This window comes from Bubalus bubalis, chromosome 11 (genome assembly GCF_019923935.1).
Source record: "Bubalus bubalis isolate 160015118507 breed Murrah chromosome 11, NDDB_SH_1, whole genome shotgun sequence".
Classification (NCBI taxonomy): domain Eukaryota; kingdom Metazoa; phylum Chordata; class Mammalia; order Artiodactyla; family Bovidae; genus Bubalus; species Bubalus bubalis.
The window spans coordinates 45,672,537-45,690,661 of NC_059167.1; the positions used below are offsets into that span (position 1 = coordinate 45,672,537).

General features: G+C 39.4%; 1 protein-coding gene across 1 annotated transcript in view; it reads right to left on the reverse strand.

The window, feature by feature from the left end:
- Window positions 1-9,996: 9,996 nt before the first annotated feature.
- Window positions 9,997-18,125, reverse strand: part of ONECUT1 (one cut homeobox 1) — a 39,875-nt gene continuing 31,746 nt past the window's right edge. The window contains exon 2 of the mRNA XM_006070108.4: window positions 9,997-17,880. Coding sequence (XP_006070170.1) covers window positions 17,588-17,880 — 293 coding nt within the window. The 3' untranslated portion in view covers window positions 9,997-17,587. The remainder of the gene's footprint in view (window positions 17,881-18,125) is intronic.

The following is an 18,125-nucleotide window of genomic DNA, read 5'->3' on the forward strand; positions in this document are numbered from 1 at the left end:
CACTGACCTAGACCCAGACATCCTGGAATGTGAAGTCAAGTGGGCCTTAGGAAGCATTATTACAAATAAAGCTAGTGGAGGTGATGGAATTCCAGCTGAGCAATTTCAAATTCTAAAAGATGATACTGAAAGTGCTGCACTGAATATGCCAGTAAATTTGGAAAACTTAGCAGTGGCCACAGGACTGGGAAAGGTCAGTGTTCATTCCAATCTCAGAGGGAAATGCCAAAGAATGTTCAAACTACTGCACAGTTGCACTCATTTCACATACTAGTAATGTAATGCTCAAAATCCTTCAAGTTAGGCTTCAAAAGTAGGTTGAATGAGAATTTCCAAATGTACAAGCTGGATTTCGAAAAGGCAGCGAAACCAGAGATCGAATTGCCAGAATCTGTTGGATCAAAGAAAAAGCAAGGGAATTCCAGGAAAACATCTACTTCTGCTTCATTGAGTAAACTAAAGCCTTTGACTGTGTGGATCACAACAAATTGTGCAAATTCTTAAAGAGATGGAAATACCAGACCACCTTACCTGCCTCCTGAGAAACCTATATGCAGGTCAGGAAGCAACAGTTAGAACTGGACATTGAACAACAGACTGGTTCCAAATTGGGAAAGGAGTACATCAAGGCTGTATATTGTCACCCTGCTTGTTTAACTTATATGAAGAGTACATCATGAGAAATGCTGGGCTGGAAGAAGCACAAGCTGGAATCAAGATTGCCAGGAGAAATATCAGCAACCTCATATATGCAGATGACACCACACTAATGGCAGAAAGTGAAGAGGAACTAAAGAGCCTCTTGATAAAGGTGAAAGAAGAGAGTGAAAAAGCTGGCTTAAAATTCAACATTCAAAAAAACTAAGATCATAGCATCTGGTCCCATCGTTGCATGGCAAATAGATGGGGAAAAAATGGAAGCAGTGACAAACTTTATTTTCTTGGGTTTCAAAATCACTGTAGATGGTGACAACAGCCATGAAATTAAGAGACACTTGCTCCTTGGAAGAAAAGCTATGACAAACCTAGACAGTGTATTCAAAAGCAGGAGACATCACGTTGCCAACAAAGGTCCCTCTAGTCAAAGCTGTGGTTTTTCCAGTAGTCGTATGAGAGTTGAACCATTAAAAAGGCTGAGCACTGAAGAATTGATGCTTTTAAATTGTGGTGCTGTAGAAGACTTTTGAGAGTCCCTTGAACAGTAAGGAGATCAAATCAGTCAATGCTAAAGGAAATCAACTCTGATTACTCTTTGGAAGGACTGATGTTGAAGCGGAAGCTCCAATACTCTGGCCACCTGATAAGAAGAGCTGACTCATTGGAAAAGACCTTGATGCCGGCAAAGATTGAAGGCAGGAGGAAAAGGGGGAAAAAGAGGATGAAATTGTTGGATGGCATCATCAACTCAATGGATATGAGTTTGAGCAGACTCTGGGAGATAGTGAAGGACCGTGAAGCCTGGTGTGCTATAGTCCATGAGGTCACAAAGTGTCAGACACAACTGAGTGATTGAATAAAACAACAAAGCTTCCAAGTCAAGGTGCTTCGCTGTAAGTGACTGGGCTGCTGCTTTTCACACTATTCTGTTAGCAACCTATAAAGCAAAGAAGGAACGCACAACTGGACTTTAAGAGAAAAATGAATTTGGACATAGTTGTTTAAATCAAATAGTTTAAACTTTTTACATTGAAATAATTTTAGACACATAGAAAAGTTGCACAAATAGTACAGGGAGTCCTGTTTACCCTTTATCCAGCTATGCCTAATATTCACATTTTACATAACCATAGTGCAATTATTGAATCCAGGAAATTAATGTAGACACAATACTTTTAGCTACTCTAAAGACTTAATTTGAACTTTGACTGTTTTCCCACTAATATCCTTTTTCTTGTCCAGAATTCAGTGCAAGAGCTCACATTGTCATGTCTCCTAGTCTCCTCCAATAGTGACAATTCTTCAGTCTTTCTTGACCTTAACACTTTTGAAGAGTACTAGTCAGTTAATTTTCTATAATGCTCCTCAGTTTGTCTGATACTTTCTCATGGTTAAATTGAAGAAATTTATTTTGGATAGTATACTGATGTTGATATGTGTTATTTATAGGTGACTCAGATGGTAAAGAATCTATCGGAAATGCAGGAGACCTGGGTTCAATCCCTACGTCAGGAAGATCCCCTGGAGAAGGAAATGACAACACATTCCAGTTTTCTTGCCTGGAGATTTTCATGGACAGAGGAACCTTGTGGGGTCCATGGGGTCGCAAAACAGTCTGACACGATTGAGCAACTAATGTTTCCATTTTTTCACTTTTCACTAATGCTAACTTTGATCTCTTGGTTAAGGAGCTATCAGGTTTCGCTGCACTAAAGTTACTATCTTTCCCCTCTGTAATTAGTAAGCATCTTCTATGGAGATACTTTGAGATTTTGCACATATCCGATTTCTTATCTTTTACCGATTTTAGCTTTCATCAATAGTTGTTACTCTTGCCTGGAGAATCCCAGGGACAGGGGAGCCTGGTGGGCTGCCGTCTGTGGGGTCACACAGAGTTGGACACGACTGAAGCGACTTCGCAGCAGCAGCAGCAGCACTTATTATGGTGATGTTTGCTTAGTGGTGATTAACTAATTCAGTCTCTCCTTTTACATTTTTTAAATTGAAATTTATTCACTTATATATTTATGTTAGTATGAACTGGTAAATATTTATTTTATTGTATGGGTTATAATCCAATACTCATTATTTTATTTTGCAGTTCAAATTGTTCAAACTGAAGCCTTTGGGAGTTCTTTTAAAGTCTTCTCCTATATCCTTCAACAGGTCTTATTGTTTAATAAGTAATAGCATAATTAATGGCAACCCACTCCAGTGTTCTTACCTGGAGAATCCCAGGGACGGGGGAGCCTCATGGGCTGCTGTCTATGGGGTCGCACAGAGTCGGACACGACTAAAGTGACTTAGCAGCAGCAGCATAATTAAGATATAATTCACATAAAATTTATCCTTTTATACTGTACAGTTCAGTGGCTTTTCGCATTTTAGCAAGATTGTGAAGCTATCACCACTGTCTAAGTCTAGAACATTTTAATCACCCCCCTCCCAAAAGAAAGCCCACAGCCATCATCAGTCATTTCACATTTGTCCGTTCCCTCAGGCCCTGGCAACCACTGATCCACTTTTTTCTTCTGTGGACTTGTCTATTCTGGACATTTAGTATAAATGGGATCGTACAGTATTTGGCCTTTTATGTCTGTTTTCTTTCACTTAGCGAAGCATTTTTGAAATCCGTCCATGTCGTAGCATGCATCAGTTCTTTTTATAGCTGAATAACAGCTCAATATATGAACATAATACAAGATGTTCATTCACTTAGCCAGGTAATGAACATTTGGGTTGCTTCCACTTTTTCGCTGTTATGATTAATGATGTTATGAGCATTTGTGTACAGCCTTTTGGGTGAACATATGTTTTCAGTTCTTCTGGTTATATACCTACTAGTAGAATTTCTGGATCAAATGGTAACTCTGTGACTTAACAGTTTGTAGAACTGCCAATTTGTTTTCTGAAGTAGCTGTACCGTAAATCCCCTCTGGTAATGTATGACCATTTCAATTTCTCTACATCCTTGCCAACACTTGGTATTATCTTTTTTAGTATAGCCACTCGAGTGGGCAGGAAGTAATAGTTCCTTGGTGGGTTGGATTTGCACTTCCCCAGTGATTAATGATGTAGCATGTGGGATCAGGTTCTCTAACTGAACCTGGGCCCCCTGCATTGGGAGCATGTAGTCCTACCCACTGGACTACTAGGGAAGTCCCTAGTTATTTCTAATACTTTTGTTTTTTAACCTCTATCCTAGAGGTAACTGGTTAACCTGCCACCATATTATATATTATAGTATTCTAAACTTGAATATATACTTACCTTTACTGGTGTGTTGTATTTTCATATGTTTTCACATTAACTAGCATTATGCAAACCGAGAACTGCTAGATGTCCAAGTTGGGTTTAGAAAAGGAAGAGGAATCAGAGATCAAATTGTCAACATCTGCTGAATCATAGAGAAAGCTAGAGAATTCCAGAAAAACATCTACCTTTTTTCATCGAATATGTCAAAGCCTCTGTGTTGATCATAATAAACTATGGAAAGAACTATGGAAAGAGACGGAAATACCAGACCATCTTACCTGTCTCCGGAGAAACCTGTATGCAGATCAAGAAACAGCAGTTAGAACCCTGTATGGAACAACTGATTGGTTTAAGATAGAGAAAGGAGTTCAACAGAGCTGTCTGCTGTCACCCTGTTGGTTTAATCTGTACGCGGAGCACATCATGAGAGATGCCGGGCTGGATAAGTTACAAGCTAGAATCAAGATAGGAGGAAGAAACATCAACAACCTCAGATATGTGGATGATATCACTCTAATGGCAGAGAGCGAAAAGAGCCTCTTGATGAGGGTGAAGGAGGAGGGTGAAAGAGCCAGTTTAAAACTAAATATCAAAAAAACTAAGATCATGGCATCTGGTGCTATTATTTCATGGAAAATAGAGGGGGAAAAGGTGGAAGTAGTGACAGATTTCCTCTTAGGGCTCTAAAATCACTGTGGATGGTGGCTGCAGCCATGAAATCAGATGTTTTCTTCTTGGCAGAAAAGCTATGACAAACCTAGACAGTGTGTTGAAAAGCAGAGACATTACTCTGCCGACAAAGGTCCATATGGTCAAGACTATAGTCTTCCCAGTGGTCATGTACGATTTTGAGAGCTGGACCATAAAGAAGGCAGAGAGTGGAAGAATCGATGCCTTTGAACTGTGGTGCTGGAGAAGACTCCTGAGAGTCCCTTGGACACCAAGGAGATGAAACCAATCAATCTTAAAGGAAATCAACCCTGAATACTTGTTGGAAGTACTGATGCTGAAGCTGAAATTCCAGTATTTTGGTCATCTGATATGAACAGCTAACTCATTGGAAAAATCCCTGATGCTGGGAAAGATTGAGGGCAGAAGAAGAAGAGGGTGTCAGAGAATGAGATGGCTGGATGGTATCACCAATGCAATGGACATGAACTTGGGCAAACTTCAGGAGACAGTGAGGGACAGAGAGACATGCTGCAGTCCATGAGGTCACAAAGAGTTGGGCATGACTGGGTGACTGAACAACAACAGCATCTTTTCATTTCAGCTTAAAAAATGCCTTTCAGGATTTCTTATAAGGCAGGTGTAGAGGTAATGAACTCCTTTAGCTTTTGTATGTCTGGGAAAGTCTCTTTATCTCTCTACTTATGAAGGAATGTTTTTGCTGGATAATATGTTTTTGATTGACATTTTTTCTTTCAGCACTTTGGACTATATCACCCTATTCTCTCCTGATCTGTGAGGTTTCTGTGGAAAAATCTGCTGATAGCCTTATGAAGTCTCCCTTGTAAGTTACAAGCTTTTTTCTTCCTATTTTAAGATGTTCTCTTTGTCTTTGATTTTTGACAGTTTTATTATAGTGTGTCTAGAGAAAATAGATCTCTTTGAGTTTTTGAGGGTACCTAGGAGAAGGCAATGGTGCCCCACTCCAGTACTCTTGCTTGGAAAATCCCATGGACGGAGGAGCCTGGTGGGCTGCAGTCCATGGGGTCACTGAGGAGTCGGACATGACTGAGCAACTTCACTTTCACTTTTCACTTTCATGCATTGGAGAAGGAAATGGCAACCCACTCCAGTGTTCTTGCCTGGAGAAGCCCAGTGACGGGGTAGCCTGCTGGGCTGCCGTCTATGGGGTCGCACAGAGTCGGACACGACTGAAGCGACTTTGCAGCAGCAGCAGCATGAGCTTCATGAACTTGGATATCTAAACAGCTGGGAAAAGAGCAAGGTGCATTCTCTCCCATCACCTCCTTTGTGCCCATGCATACATACTGAGGGCATCATACTCTGCACAAGTGTAATCACTGGAAGTGAGGACCTGCCCAGGAGGGGAGAAATAGGAAAAACTGCTTTAGAAGGAATTGAAACCAATTAAAATTTATAAATTATGTTTGCCATCAGTGAGGAGTATGTACACACATTGTTTTCAGCACTTTAATGAAATAGAAGAGAAATACTGACCCCATCTGGAGGCTTCCATATTTCTTCTGGCTTCCTTCCCCTGGGCTTTATTTGTAACCCTTCCTCATGAGTGCATGCTCAGTTGCTCAGTCGTGTCTGACTCAGCGACCTCATGGACTGTAGCTTGCAAGGCTCCTCTGTCCATGGAATTCCCTAGGTAAGAATACTGGATTGGGTTGCCATTTCCTCCTCCAAGGGATCTTCCCAACCCAGGGATCAAATCCATGTCTCTTGCATCTCCTGCATTGTAGGTGGATTCTTTACCACTAACCATCCGGGAAGCCCCAAGGGGATCTTAATCCTCCCAGGTCCTCTCTGTGGAGCTTTCCAAGTCTCCCCAAATTAACTCCAGTCTCTTACAGAATCTACAGTTGAAGCCTTTAGGGAATGGTGTTTGAGATGCTTCCAGGAGTCTCCCCATCCTCTGTAAGGCTCAAAGTCAACTCACACCTCAAAAACTGCTACCCAGTGGATAATTCTTCTTTCCTTTCTGGTATCTTGGTAGTTAGATATTAAGATAGAGACCTATTTTCTTGGGGATGGTCTTGATCCCTGCTTCCTGTACGATGTCATGAACCTTCGTCCATAGTTCTTCAGTTACTCTATCAGATCTAATCCCTTGAATTTATTTCTCACTTCTACTGTATAATCGTAAGGGATATGATTTAGGTCATACCTGAATGGTCTAGTGGTTTTTCCTACTTTCTTCAATTTAAGTCTGAATTTGGCAATAAGGAGTTCAGGATCTGAGCCATACAGTCAGCTCCTGGTCTTTTTTTTTCCTGACTGTATAGAGTTTCTTCATCTTTCGTTGCAAAGACGATAACCAATCTGATTTCGGTGTTGGCCATCTGGTGATGTCCATGTGTAATCTTCTCTTGTGTTGTTGGAAGAGGGTGTTTGCTGTGACCAGTGTGTTCTCTTGGCAAAACTCTGTTAGACTTTGCCCTTCTCCATTCTGTATTCCAAGGCCAAATTTGCCTGTTACTCCAGGCGTTTCTTGACTTTCTACCTTTGCATTCCAGTCCCCTGTAATGAAAAGGACATCTTTTTTTTGGTGTTAGTTCTAGAAGATCTTGTAGGTCTTCATAGAACCGTTCAACTTCAGCTTCTTCAGCATTACTGGTCAGGGCATAGACTTGGATTACTGGGATATTGAATGGTTTGCCTTGGAAATGAACAGAGATCATTCTGTCATTTTTGAGATTGCATCCATGTACTGCCATTTCGGACTTTTTCATTAACTATGATGGCTACTCCATTTCTTCTAAGGGATTCTTGCCCACAGTAGTAGATATAATGGTCATCTGAGTTAAATTCACCCATTCCAGTCCATTTTAGTTCGCTGATTCCTAAAATGTCGATGTTCACTCTTGCCATCTCCTGTTTGACCACTTCCAATTTGCCTTGACTCATGGAACTAACATTCCAGGTTCCTATGCAATATTGTTCTTTACAGCATCAGACCTTGCTTCCGTCCCCAGTCACATCCACAACTGGGTGGTGGTGTTGTTTTGGCTCCATCTCTTCATTCTTTCTGAAATTATTTCTCCACTGATCTCCAGTAGCATATTGGGCACCTACTGACCTGGGGAGTTCATATTTCAGTGTCCTATCTTTCTGCCTTTTTATACTGTTCATGGGGTTCTTAAGGCCGGGAGAAATACCAATAACTTCAGATATGCAGATGACACCACCTTTATGGCAGAAAGTGAAGAACTAAAGAGCCTCTTGATGAAAGTGCAAGAGGAAAGTGAAAAAGTTGGTTTAAAACTCAACATTCAGAAAACTAAGATCAGGACATCTGGTCCCATCACTTCATGGCAAATAGAAGGGAAAACAGTGGAAACAGTGAGAGACTTTATTTTGGGGGGCTCCAAAATCACTGAAGATGGTGACTGCAGCCATGAAATTAAAAGATGCTTGCTCTTTGGAAGAAAATTTATGACCAGCCTAGACAGCATATTAAAAAGCAGAGACATTACTTTGCCAGCAAAGGTCCGTCTAGTCAAAGCCATGGTTTTTCCCAGTAGTCATGTATGGATGTGAGAGTTGGACCATAAAGAAAGCTGAGCACCAAAGAATTGATGCTTTTTTTTTTTTTATATGAAACTTTTAGTATTTTATTCATTTTCATAGTTTTACAGTATTAGTAAAAATAATGACCATTATAAATAAGTATAAAATGGAAGTTGATGAAAAAATAATCCCAAGTCTTCCTTGACTCCCACCCTCCCACCAAAAAACTAGCTAGTATATGGCAAATATCCTTTTCACATATTATCTTTAGGCATATATTCACTTTGTAGTGGTGGATGGTTTAGTTGCTAAGTCGTGTCTGACTCTTGTGATCCCACGGACTGTAGCCTGCCAGGCTCCTCTGTCCATGGTGTTTTCCAGGCAAGATTACTGGAGTGGGTTGCCATTTCCTTCTCCAGAATTGATGCTTTTGAACTGTGGTGTTGGAGAAGACTTTTGAGAGTCCCTTGGTCTGCAAGGAGATCCAACCAGTCCATCTTAAAGGAAATCAGTACTATATATTCATTGGAAGGATTGATACTGAAGCTGAAACTCCACTACTTTGGCCACTTGATGCAAAGAACTGACTCATCTGAAAAGACCCTGATGCTGGAAAAGATTGAAGGCAGGAGGAGAAGGGGATGACAGAGGATGAGACGGTTGGTTGGCATTACTGACTCAATGGACATACGTTTGAGTAAACTCTGGGAGTTAGTAATGGACAGGGAGGCCTGGCGTGCTGCAATCCATGGGGTCGCAAAGAGTCGGACACGACTGAGCGACTTCACTTACTCCTTGGAAAGAAAGTTATGACCAACCTAGATAGCATATTAAAAAGCAGAGACATTACTTTGTCAACAAAGGTCCGTCTAGTCAAGGCTATGGTTTTTCCAGTGGTCATGTATGGAGTGAGAGTTGGACTGTGAAGAAAGCTGAGCGCCGAAGAATTGACGCTTTTGAACTGTGGTGTTGGAGAAGACTCTTGAGAGTCCCTTGGACTGCAAAGAAATCCAACCAGTCCATCCTAAAGGAGATCAGTCCTGGGTGTTCATTGGAAGGTCTGATGTTGAGGCTGAAACTCCAATTCTTTGGCCACCTGATATGAAGAGCTGACTCATTGGAAAAGACCCTGATGCTGGGAAAGATTGAGGGCAGGAGGAGAAGGGGACAACAGAGGATGAGATGGTTGGATGGCATCATCGACTTGATGTACTATGCTAAGCTTTACTTACTTCAAATTTCTAGTCCTCACAGCAACATTGTAATATAGATATTTATTCCCGTTTTACAGATGAGGAAGCTGAGATTTAGGGAAGTTAAATAATTAAATTATCTGCTCAAAGTCACATATCTAGTAATCAGTATAGCAGGAATTCACATTCAGTTTCTGTTTTTCCAGAGCCAGGCCTCTTAATCGATCAGCATATTCTATGATTCTATCATATCAGTATATTCTATCATATATCAGTATATTCTATCTTAAAATATAAGGATCTTAATTTCTCAGCCCTCCCCTAGCTCCACACATATATGACACACACACATACACACACACACACACGTTATTTTATCGGGGAGGACTTTTAAAGGCCATGCTCTCTAATAATAATTTTCATTTCTTCTGAGGGTGAATTAGGTTAATATAAATGGCTAACATCTACAAATAAATTGTCCAGCTTCCATTTAAAAAATTCTTCTGCTCCAGTACAGAACACCTCTTTCTTTCTTTCTTTTTTTTCCCTTAATTTTTCTTTAGGTCATGGCACTGGCTTGAGTTTTCAAGCATGTTGTCCCCTTAAATTCACCCTTCCTCCAAAGAAAATCCGCAAGCTACTCACTGAGGATTGCAGAGAGAATAAAAACAAAAGAAGGCAAGAATTGTCTAAATTTAAAGTGCTGGAAAATCCAACATTTTATTTACTACATTTTGGTGACTACATAAATGCTGAAACATTTTAACACTGAAAAGCATGATGGCATCATCACTTGCTTTTTTTTCTTTTTTTCTTTTTTGCTTAGCAAACACAGCAGATGATATTGCACGGCATAAAGTGAGAACAGTAGCGAAGCTTAAAAAAAAAAATGAAAGAAACCTTAATGCAGTACAGGAGATACTCATAAACAAACCAGGAAATGCCTAATGCATTACACTTTTTGTTGCTACACACAAAAATACAGAAGAAGCATTGGACAGAGAGAAAGAGAGAGAGACAAAATATTAGCAAACAACCATAACTGGGTACAATAATCATTTAGTCTGAAATGTAGATGCAACGTAGAAACTACCACTGCTTTCTAATTGACAAAGAAAATGACAGCAACATTTGTCTTTTATCAAAAATCTTCTAAGCCCCTCATGGTTAGGTTTTAAAATTAATTAATTATGTATTTACCTTTTTTTTTTTTTTCATTACTAAGGAAGAACTCCCTCTGCTCTTGGAAGATATTCTACTCTACTAATCTTTTTTTTTTTTTTTAATTTAATTTTTTTTTTTTTTTTTTACCTGATGATTGTCTTAGGCACCCTCCTTACATAATAAACCATCAAGCTAACTTGAACAGGGAAACTGAGTCACACTCAAACATGAGCTAAGGTCAAAGTTACTGAAAATAGAAGAGGGAGAAGGGACAAGTCTACATGAGTGACAGATGGGCTGACTTTAGAAGGGACGAGAAACTCAGGGAGATATGAAGACAACTACCGAAGCAAGTGGAAGACAATGTTTTAAAGTTTATTTTGTTAAAAAATACTTGTCACTTGGTTCAGACGGCAAATGTCAAATGAGCCCACAATGATTATGTAATAAATGCAGAACATACCACAAAAAATTGAGACTAACACAGAAACAGAAAATACGACCTTATGAATACAACTCTGTTCAGTGTTTCATTGGTGATGGTGAAAGTCAACTCCCTCAACCATTTTCCTGGGCTTTCTGTAACTCACTACACAGCATTTGTATTAAAAACAAGTAATTAATCAATGCTTACCAATAGAGCACTGAATGATCCTGCAACTCAGAGCAGATTTATTGCCCTATTAAAATACATAACAAGTATAAAATGTTTCTAAGAAAATGTAACATTTGACCAAAAGTCTAAACCCTCCCTTTCCTTCCCCCTCCCCCAAACACCCCTGCAAAATAAAATTAGGTAAAATTCTTGTATTAGGAGAAAAAGTATTTACATCTATGGATTTATGTCATGTAGTTGAAGCAACTTACTTAGCAAAATTAAACAAAATAGTGGGCACCGGGTCTTCTGAGGACGCTCTGGTCAGCTGAGAATTCTGTGTGTGTGCTGATCTGAAGCAGGGCCAAGGGTCTGAACAGCCTTGATTAAGGGGGTTTGGGGCAGGGACCATCTTTAGTGTGGGCAAGAAAACTAGTGGGAATATGACCAGTGAGAAGAGACAAACAAGTCTGAAGTTCATTCTCCCCTGGGACTGTGGCATTTGAGAATTCTTCTAATTTTTGTTGGGGGTGATGGTTTGGGGAGGGAAAAGGGTAATTGTGGGTAGTAGATGCCAAGAATTAAAAAAAAAAAAAAAACATGAGGTGGAATCTGTATCTTTGAAACTTTTTTCTTAAATTTGATTTCTGACTGGGATTCAGCAATTGTGTTTTGCTTCTTCTGCAGGTTGGCTGGACAGGCAGGGGCCAGGTCTGCTGCTACCTAGCCTGACTTTCTCTCTAAGGTCACGGACCTGTGATGATCTCTTAGGTCTGCGAAAGGAACTGTCTCCAAGCCCTGCCCGCTGCCTTGAAGCACTTCAGAAACTTGGTGACACTTAAGAGGATTTCCAAATTCAAGTTAGCTTGTCTCTTCGAGTTTTTACACTTTTTACTTCTCATACCTGGGCAAATGTTTTTCTTTTTTTTTAAAAAAGTGGCAAAATATCTCACAAATGCCGGTGCTTTGAAACATTAAATAAGTCTTAAATTCTTCGGAATTTCAGGTCTAACCTGCAAAGCAACCTTTTCTTAAAGAAAAAAAATAAAATATTGATAAATTAAAGGAAGAACATAAACAATGCCTTTCTTCTAAGTGACAGAAAAGACTACCTTGAAACACCCATTTTGGCATGTACAGATTTTTTGAGGGGGGAGCCTGGCAGTGTTCACAACACACATTGAAGTGCCTGCTAAGAAAAGCTGAAGATACACCCTGCAGTTAAGAGAAGTTCTTGCCTTCAGCTAATCTTAGCATAGAGAACAAAAAGATTGTAACATAAAGCTTTGGCCGTTTCCATTCTACTATATACATTTTAAAAACTACACAGTCATAAATTAACACAGTGATTAAATAAGCTCATATAAAATGTAATTTAAATTAAAAAAAAATCACAGCACATTATAGAGAAAAATAGGAACCAGTTTCACAAAAAAAGATTATATATACTTCTTTACCCTGTGGAAACAAATTTACTACGAAAACACAAAAACTTCATAAGTAACCGTCAGAATGAAAATCATTTCTTATTCCATTCTTGCATTTTTACACAACCCTTAACCCACCTGGGGAACATTTCCAGAAATTAAGTCTTCCTTGAGCAACAGAGCAGTTCTTCTGAGAAAATAAACCCCAAACCAAAGTGGGGGTGGGGTGGGGGACATCCCAAACATACAAACTACAAAATAAATAAGAATTATAAAGTTTTTTTTTTAAAAGTAACCTTAACAGTTATCAAACTAGTAAGTTCTGCCTTATCACATAGACTCTCTATACAACATAACCCTAAAACTTTATTACTATGAGGTATTTGGAGGAATTGGTAAAAGTGATGCACGGCCTGCCTGGGAAAGGGACTCGGTGAAGTTGGGGGGAGCTTTGAGAGGGAACCAGGAGGAGGAGCTTTGGTTTATCAGCAAGAAATTGGGGGGAAAAAGTCATCCTTTGGTATCAAAGAAAGTTTCATTGCATGGTTGCACGGAAAAAGCACCACGGTGATTAATTATTCCTTTTTTTTTTTTTTTTTTCATTAGTGGCCTTTCTAAGAGGCTGAGGTATTCAAAGAGTATAAGGTGAGAGAGGTCAACAGCGGTTTAACACTTTGGTTCAAGCAAGGCACTCGTCCTAGGAGTTTACAAAGTTTGCAACATGTTTGCCTAGAGATTTACAAGTAGAACTAGCAGTAGTAAGAGTAGTATTTCCTAATGTTGTTGTTGTCATTATCGTATCATTATTATTAAGAATGAAGACAAGTTTACACACTGAGTGAAGAGTGAGGCGGGGAGAGGAGGTGGGGGAGGGGGGAGGGGCGGAGTTCCCTCTGCAGACCAAGGCCGTGCAAGAAAATATCTTTGGTATTCTTTGGTATCATCAATGTGATTAAAATCACCAATGGAAATCGAGTGAGGTAGCGTCTTTGGTTCACACTATAAATAGTAGATCTTTACACATTTTTTTTTTTTTTTAAACACGTGGAAGTAGCTATTTCTTACCTTCTGCTTCTTTGTCCTTACTATTTAGTAAATAGTTACCAAATGTACTGTAAAGCTAACCACACCACAAGAATAATCCAGAAGGCCAATCAGAGTCTCAAAACGGCCTCTGGTGTTTGAATGCACCCTAAACTAGATAGGAAAGGGAGAAGTGCTTTCTCTTTGTTTGCTAAATGCATAGTTTTCATCCTTTATGTACAAAGAAGGGAGGCCCTTTCTTAGGGAAAATGTCTTTATAGCTCGTGTGAAAATGTTCTAGGACTCTTTGGTATAGCAAAGTCTGCATTTAACCTGCAAAGACCGGTTGTTCACCTGGGGTAGCAATAGGAGTGGCATGAATCTGAAAGTAATATAGAGCTTTACCTTTTTTTTTTCCTGGAAAATTAATTATGCTTTTGGGGGGTAGAGTGAGTGACATGTTCAGTTGAAACTTCTAAATTTCCCCACACATTTTCTTTGGTTTTTTCTTTTGGGGTGTGGGGGGTCGTCTATTCCAGCTGTATCCAGGAACTAGAATACTCAGTGCTTGACAAAAAGAATTCTTTAACCTGAACATTTACTGATGTCTGGGCTCTTGGGGTGTCCAGACATCGTAATTCCCACTCTTTCTCTTGGCCCTTTTTCAGGGAAGCTTCTAGTCATGAGAAGACCCGAATGATTTATGGCCAAAAACAGTCTAACTTCCATTCCATCAAAAAAAAAAAAAAAAAAAAACCACAACAACCCAAAACATGCTATTTGAAATACAGTTTTGGAATAAACATGCATACAAAGAAAAGAGTGTGGTACCTTTTTAGGTGATTTCACTAAAGGACTGAGAAACGATGGGTGAACAAACAGCACTGTTGAGTGTGGTAGGTGAAGACATTTGAGACGTAAATTAACGCCAGACTAAACAGGAATGGAAGCATTTTCTATGTGCCAAGTCAGAAGCAAGAAGGAATCAGTCATACATGATGTAATACATGTATTGCTTGTGAGAAGCTGAGTTTGTCCATTAAGATTTCTAAAAAGCAAAGGTTGTGAGTATGCCTAAATAGTCAAGTAAAAAAACTGCTTTTCAGGCTCTGATTTGTGCATCTGTTTATGAGAAAATATATCTCTAGGCCCTGAAATTGCATAATGGGTGCAAATTCAATGCTGGTATGAAAATTATCTTTGGTGTTAGCAAATAGGATCACTGGTTATTTAAAAAAAAAAAAAAAAAAAAAAAAAAAAAAAACTATGGGGAAATCCATGGCCATCCAGTGGTTAGTACTTCATGCTTTCACTGCTGGGGGCGTGGGCTCGATCCCTAGCTGAGGAACTAAGATCCCGAATGCCACAAGGCTTGGCCAAACAAAACAAAATATTGTGGTGGGAATATTGAAAGTGTAGCAATATTCCTTGAGACTGTGTCTACACAGTACCAAAATAATTGGTTGAAAATGTAAATCGCGTTGGTCAAAAATATAACCAACTAATCTGAGTGGGTAACATAGGGAAAATAAAGCAAAAGACACAGTTGTCTGAATTCAACTTTCGTTTTTCCTGGGGTACTGAATTTGGTAAGGTTGTGTGTAGACACAGCTTGAATTTCCCTGCATTTAAAATTCTCATGTTTTAAATAAAAAAGGCTTTCTTCCCTCCTAAGTGATAAATATATTGTATTGTATTATATTGCCCCCCTCTTTTTCTGGAGAGAGAAAAAAATGTTCATCAGTTTTTTTCTTTTTCACTTATGTCATTGACAAGATTATATTTTTAGCAAATCTGAGAAGATGGCCATTTAAATTGTTTCTTTTAATAGCTGAACTATAATTGTGCCATATTTAGAAGGGGAAATTTAAAGATGGAATTTGGGGTGAGATTGAAAAAAAGTCAAAGACAAAATGTGTCAAGGCAAATGCACAGTTTCATCCAAGGAAGAGTATGTCTTGGTTTCCTTTTCTCATCCCACAGCAGACATGAAGGAGACACAGATGGCTTGTGGGTTCATCTCTCCAGGTGCCTGCCTCTTCTAGACCTGGACAAGATGCTCATATTTGATCCTAAGGAGTTAGGTTTTGTGTCAAAATGGTTCAATTTTTAATTTAGCATTTAAATGAGTCTCAATAAATAGCTTATTATTGAGATATTTAATTTTATATTTCTAGTTAGGTGTGGTGATTAAGAGTACCCAATTCTTTAACCTACTAGTACAAAAGGTATCCACTTACATGGTTACAGTTCAACTGATCCCAAGAGAATTTTTCTGGGAACCAAGTGATTCACTTGGGTACTACTAGAACAACTGTATTACCTTGGGTGGTTTTTTTTTTTTTTTTTTTTTTTGCCTTGATTTCTATAGCCCTGGTTTAAGTGATTTGGAAAAATAGAAATTTAAAATTTTGTATCTGGAAAATTTTCAGGTCTAGTTTTTAACCTGTCCCTGTTAAGAGAGTGGAATCTATGTTATAAAATTTCCAGCTTAATGCGGTAGCAAGAAAGAATGTAGTATGTTTTGGAGGCTATGCTTAGTGAAATAGATAGCTTAATACCTATGGAACCCAAGGTCTTACCTTCCACTAGAATTCTTGCTTTCTCTATGCAGTTCCACAATTTCTTGGTTGCACATGTTATTTTTATTGGTGTCCAAGTCTGGGATTGGCAATCAAATCAGCTCGATTATATTCTCAGGATATAATGAACTAGATAGTTCATTTTAATAATAATGTTAGTCTGCTTATTTTGTGTGTTTGTAAAGTATTTTAAATAGGTATTTTGTGTAAAATGCATAAGGAAAATTTTAGTCAAATTTACCTACGTATGGGGTGCTTCATTCAGTGGCATTTTACCAAAAAGAATGACTTTGAACAAATTTTCTAGTTTAGCTACCTGTCCTGTTAAACTTAGTTTTCTAAGTTTACAAATGGGTCCTACTTTGGAAGAATCACCAGGTTTTCTCAGCTGTGAACAGAGCATGGAGTCATGTCTATATGTTTACTTAAGTGACATTTATAGATCCCGAAAGGGAATGTGCCATATGGATGTTCGTGTACACTGCACTGACCTCTCTGTTATGATATAAATTGCTTCCCTGAAGCTACATTCTTTCTTGCCAGTTCTGAAAACTAATATTTCAAATGCTTCAAGAGTCATAAATAATAGTCATGATTCTACGTGGTATGTGTATTACAGCTAGATCAGTTCATACGTATAACTTTACATAGTATCTTGTGTAAAAATAGCTTTGGTTATTAAAATCATTGCAATAAAATACCTGCACTATAATATTAAGTGTGTTCTTTGGTACCTAGGTGATTTTCTTTCTTTAATGGATGGACTCTTGTTTCATTTCTTAAAAAATATCTGAACATTCCTTAACAAACAAAGAGAATGCACTGGTTTAGGTGTCATTCAAATTTCTTTGCTGGGTTTGAATCTGCATTTAGGTTGTGGGCCTGGCAGGTTCAAACGCTAGGCTAGTTGAGCAAAATCAAGCTCCTAATCCCATGAACTCAGACAACCCCACACTATGTCGGTTGCACTCCTACAGCACAACCCTTCCTGAAGACCAGCCCTGCCTAAGTCCCTAACCACTGGTGGTGGTAGTGGTGGTGGTGGTGTGCATGTGTACGTGTGGGTGTATTCACGCACACACCCACACACAGTACTGAGACACCATACACCTTCATGGCGCGGTGGAGTGGATGAGGAAGTCTGATCTTAAAGGTGTCCACTCGATGGCTCAAAATCACTATGCTCCAAACCACAGGACAGCCAAGCACAGCGAGGATGATCACGGACTGAAGCTGTGAGATCCAGTGGTGCCTTCCCGCTCATAATTTTTCTTGCCAAGTTGTCACCCGGCTGAAGTATGTGTCTCCGAACAAAGTCAGAATGCAGGTGAGCTATGTCTTTGGTTTCTTTGGACTATAAATAACACTTTTTTTTTCTTCAAATATTTCTAAGTATAAACCTGCTATCTTGAGGTCCTGGTCTTTAAAAATTTTTTCTTTTTATTTAAAGCTTTTCCACCGAGGTTTCAGTTCGTGGTTATTCCTTCATGCTTTGGTACAAGTGCTTGATGAAGAAGATGAGTTGCCTGAATTGGAGCCGCCCTCGTCCTGCCACTTGTCCAGACTCCTCCTCCTCGCATTCATGAAGAAGTTGCTGACGGTGCTCAGCTCCAACCCCAGCTGCTGGGAAATGGTGATTTGCAATTCTTTGGATGGACGCTTATTTTCCTTGAATATTGCGTGTAGAGTTCGACGCTGGACATCTGTGAAGACCAACCTGGGCTTTTTGGGTGTGTTGCCTCTATCCTTCCCATGTTCTTGCTCTTTCCTTTTGCATGCTGCAAAGAGACACAGAGGCTGTTAGAACAGACCGGCTGGGAGACTTGAGAGTAGAAAGGCCCAGCCCATTCAATCTGTTAGGCATTCCTCACGGCCACTTTCTATCTGCTGACCTCTAGTTTTAGCACCATCGTGGGCTGGGAGGGAAGTGTAACAAAGGCATAGGGAATGAGGAGATAGAGTTTTGTGAGTAGTGGGCATGATTCCTGGCTTTGACGAGTATCTGTGTTTTGTTGGTGGTAAA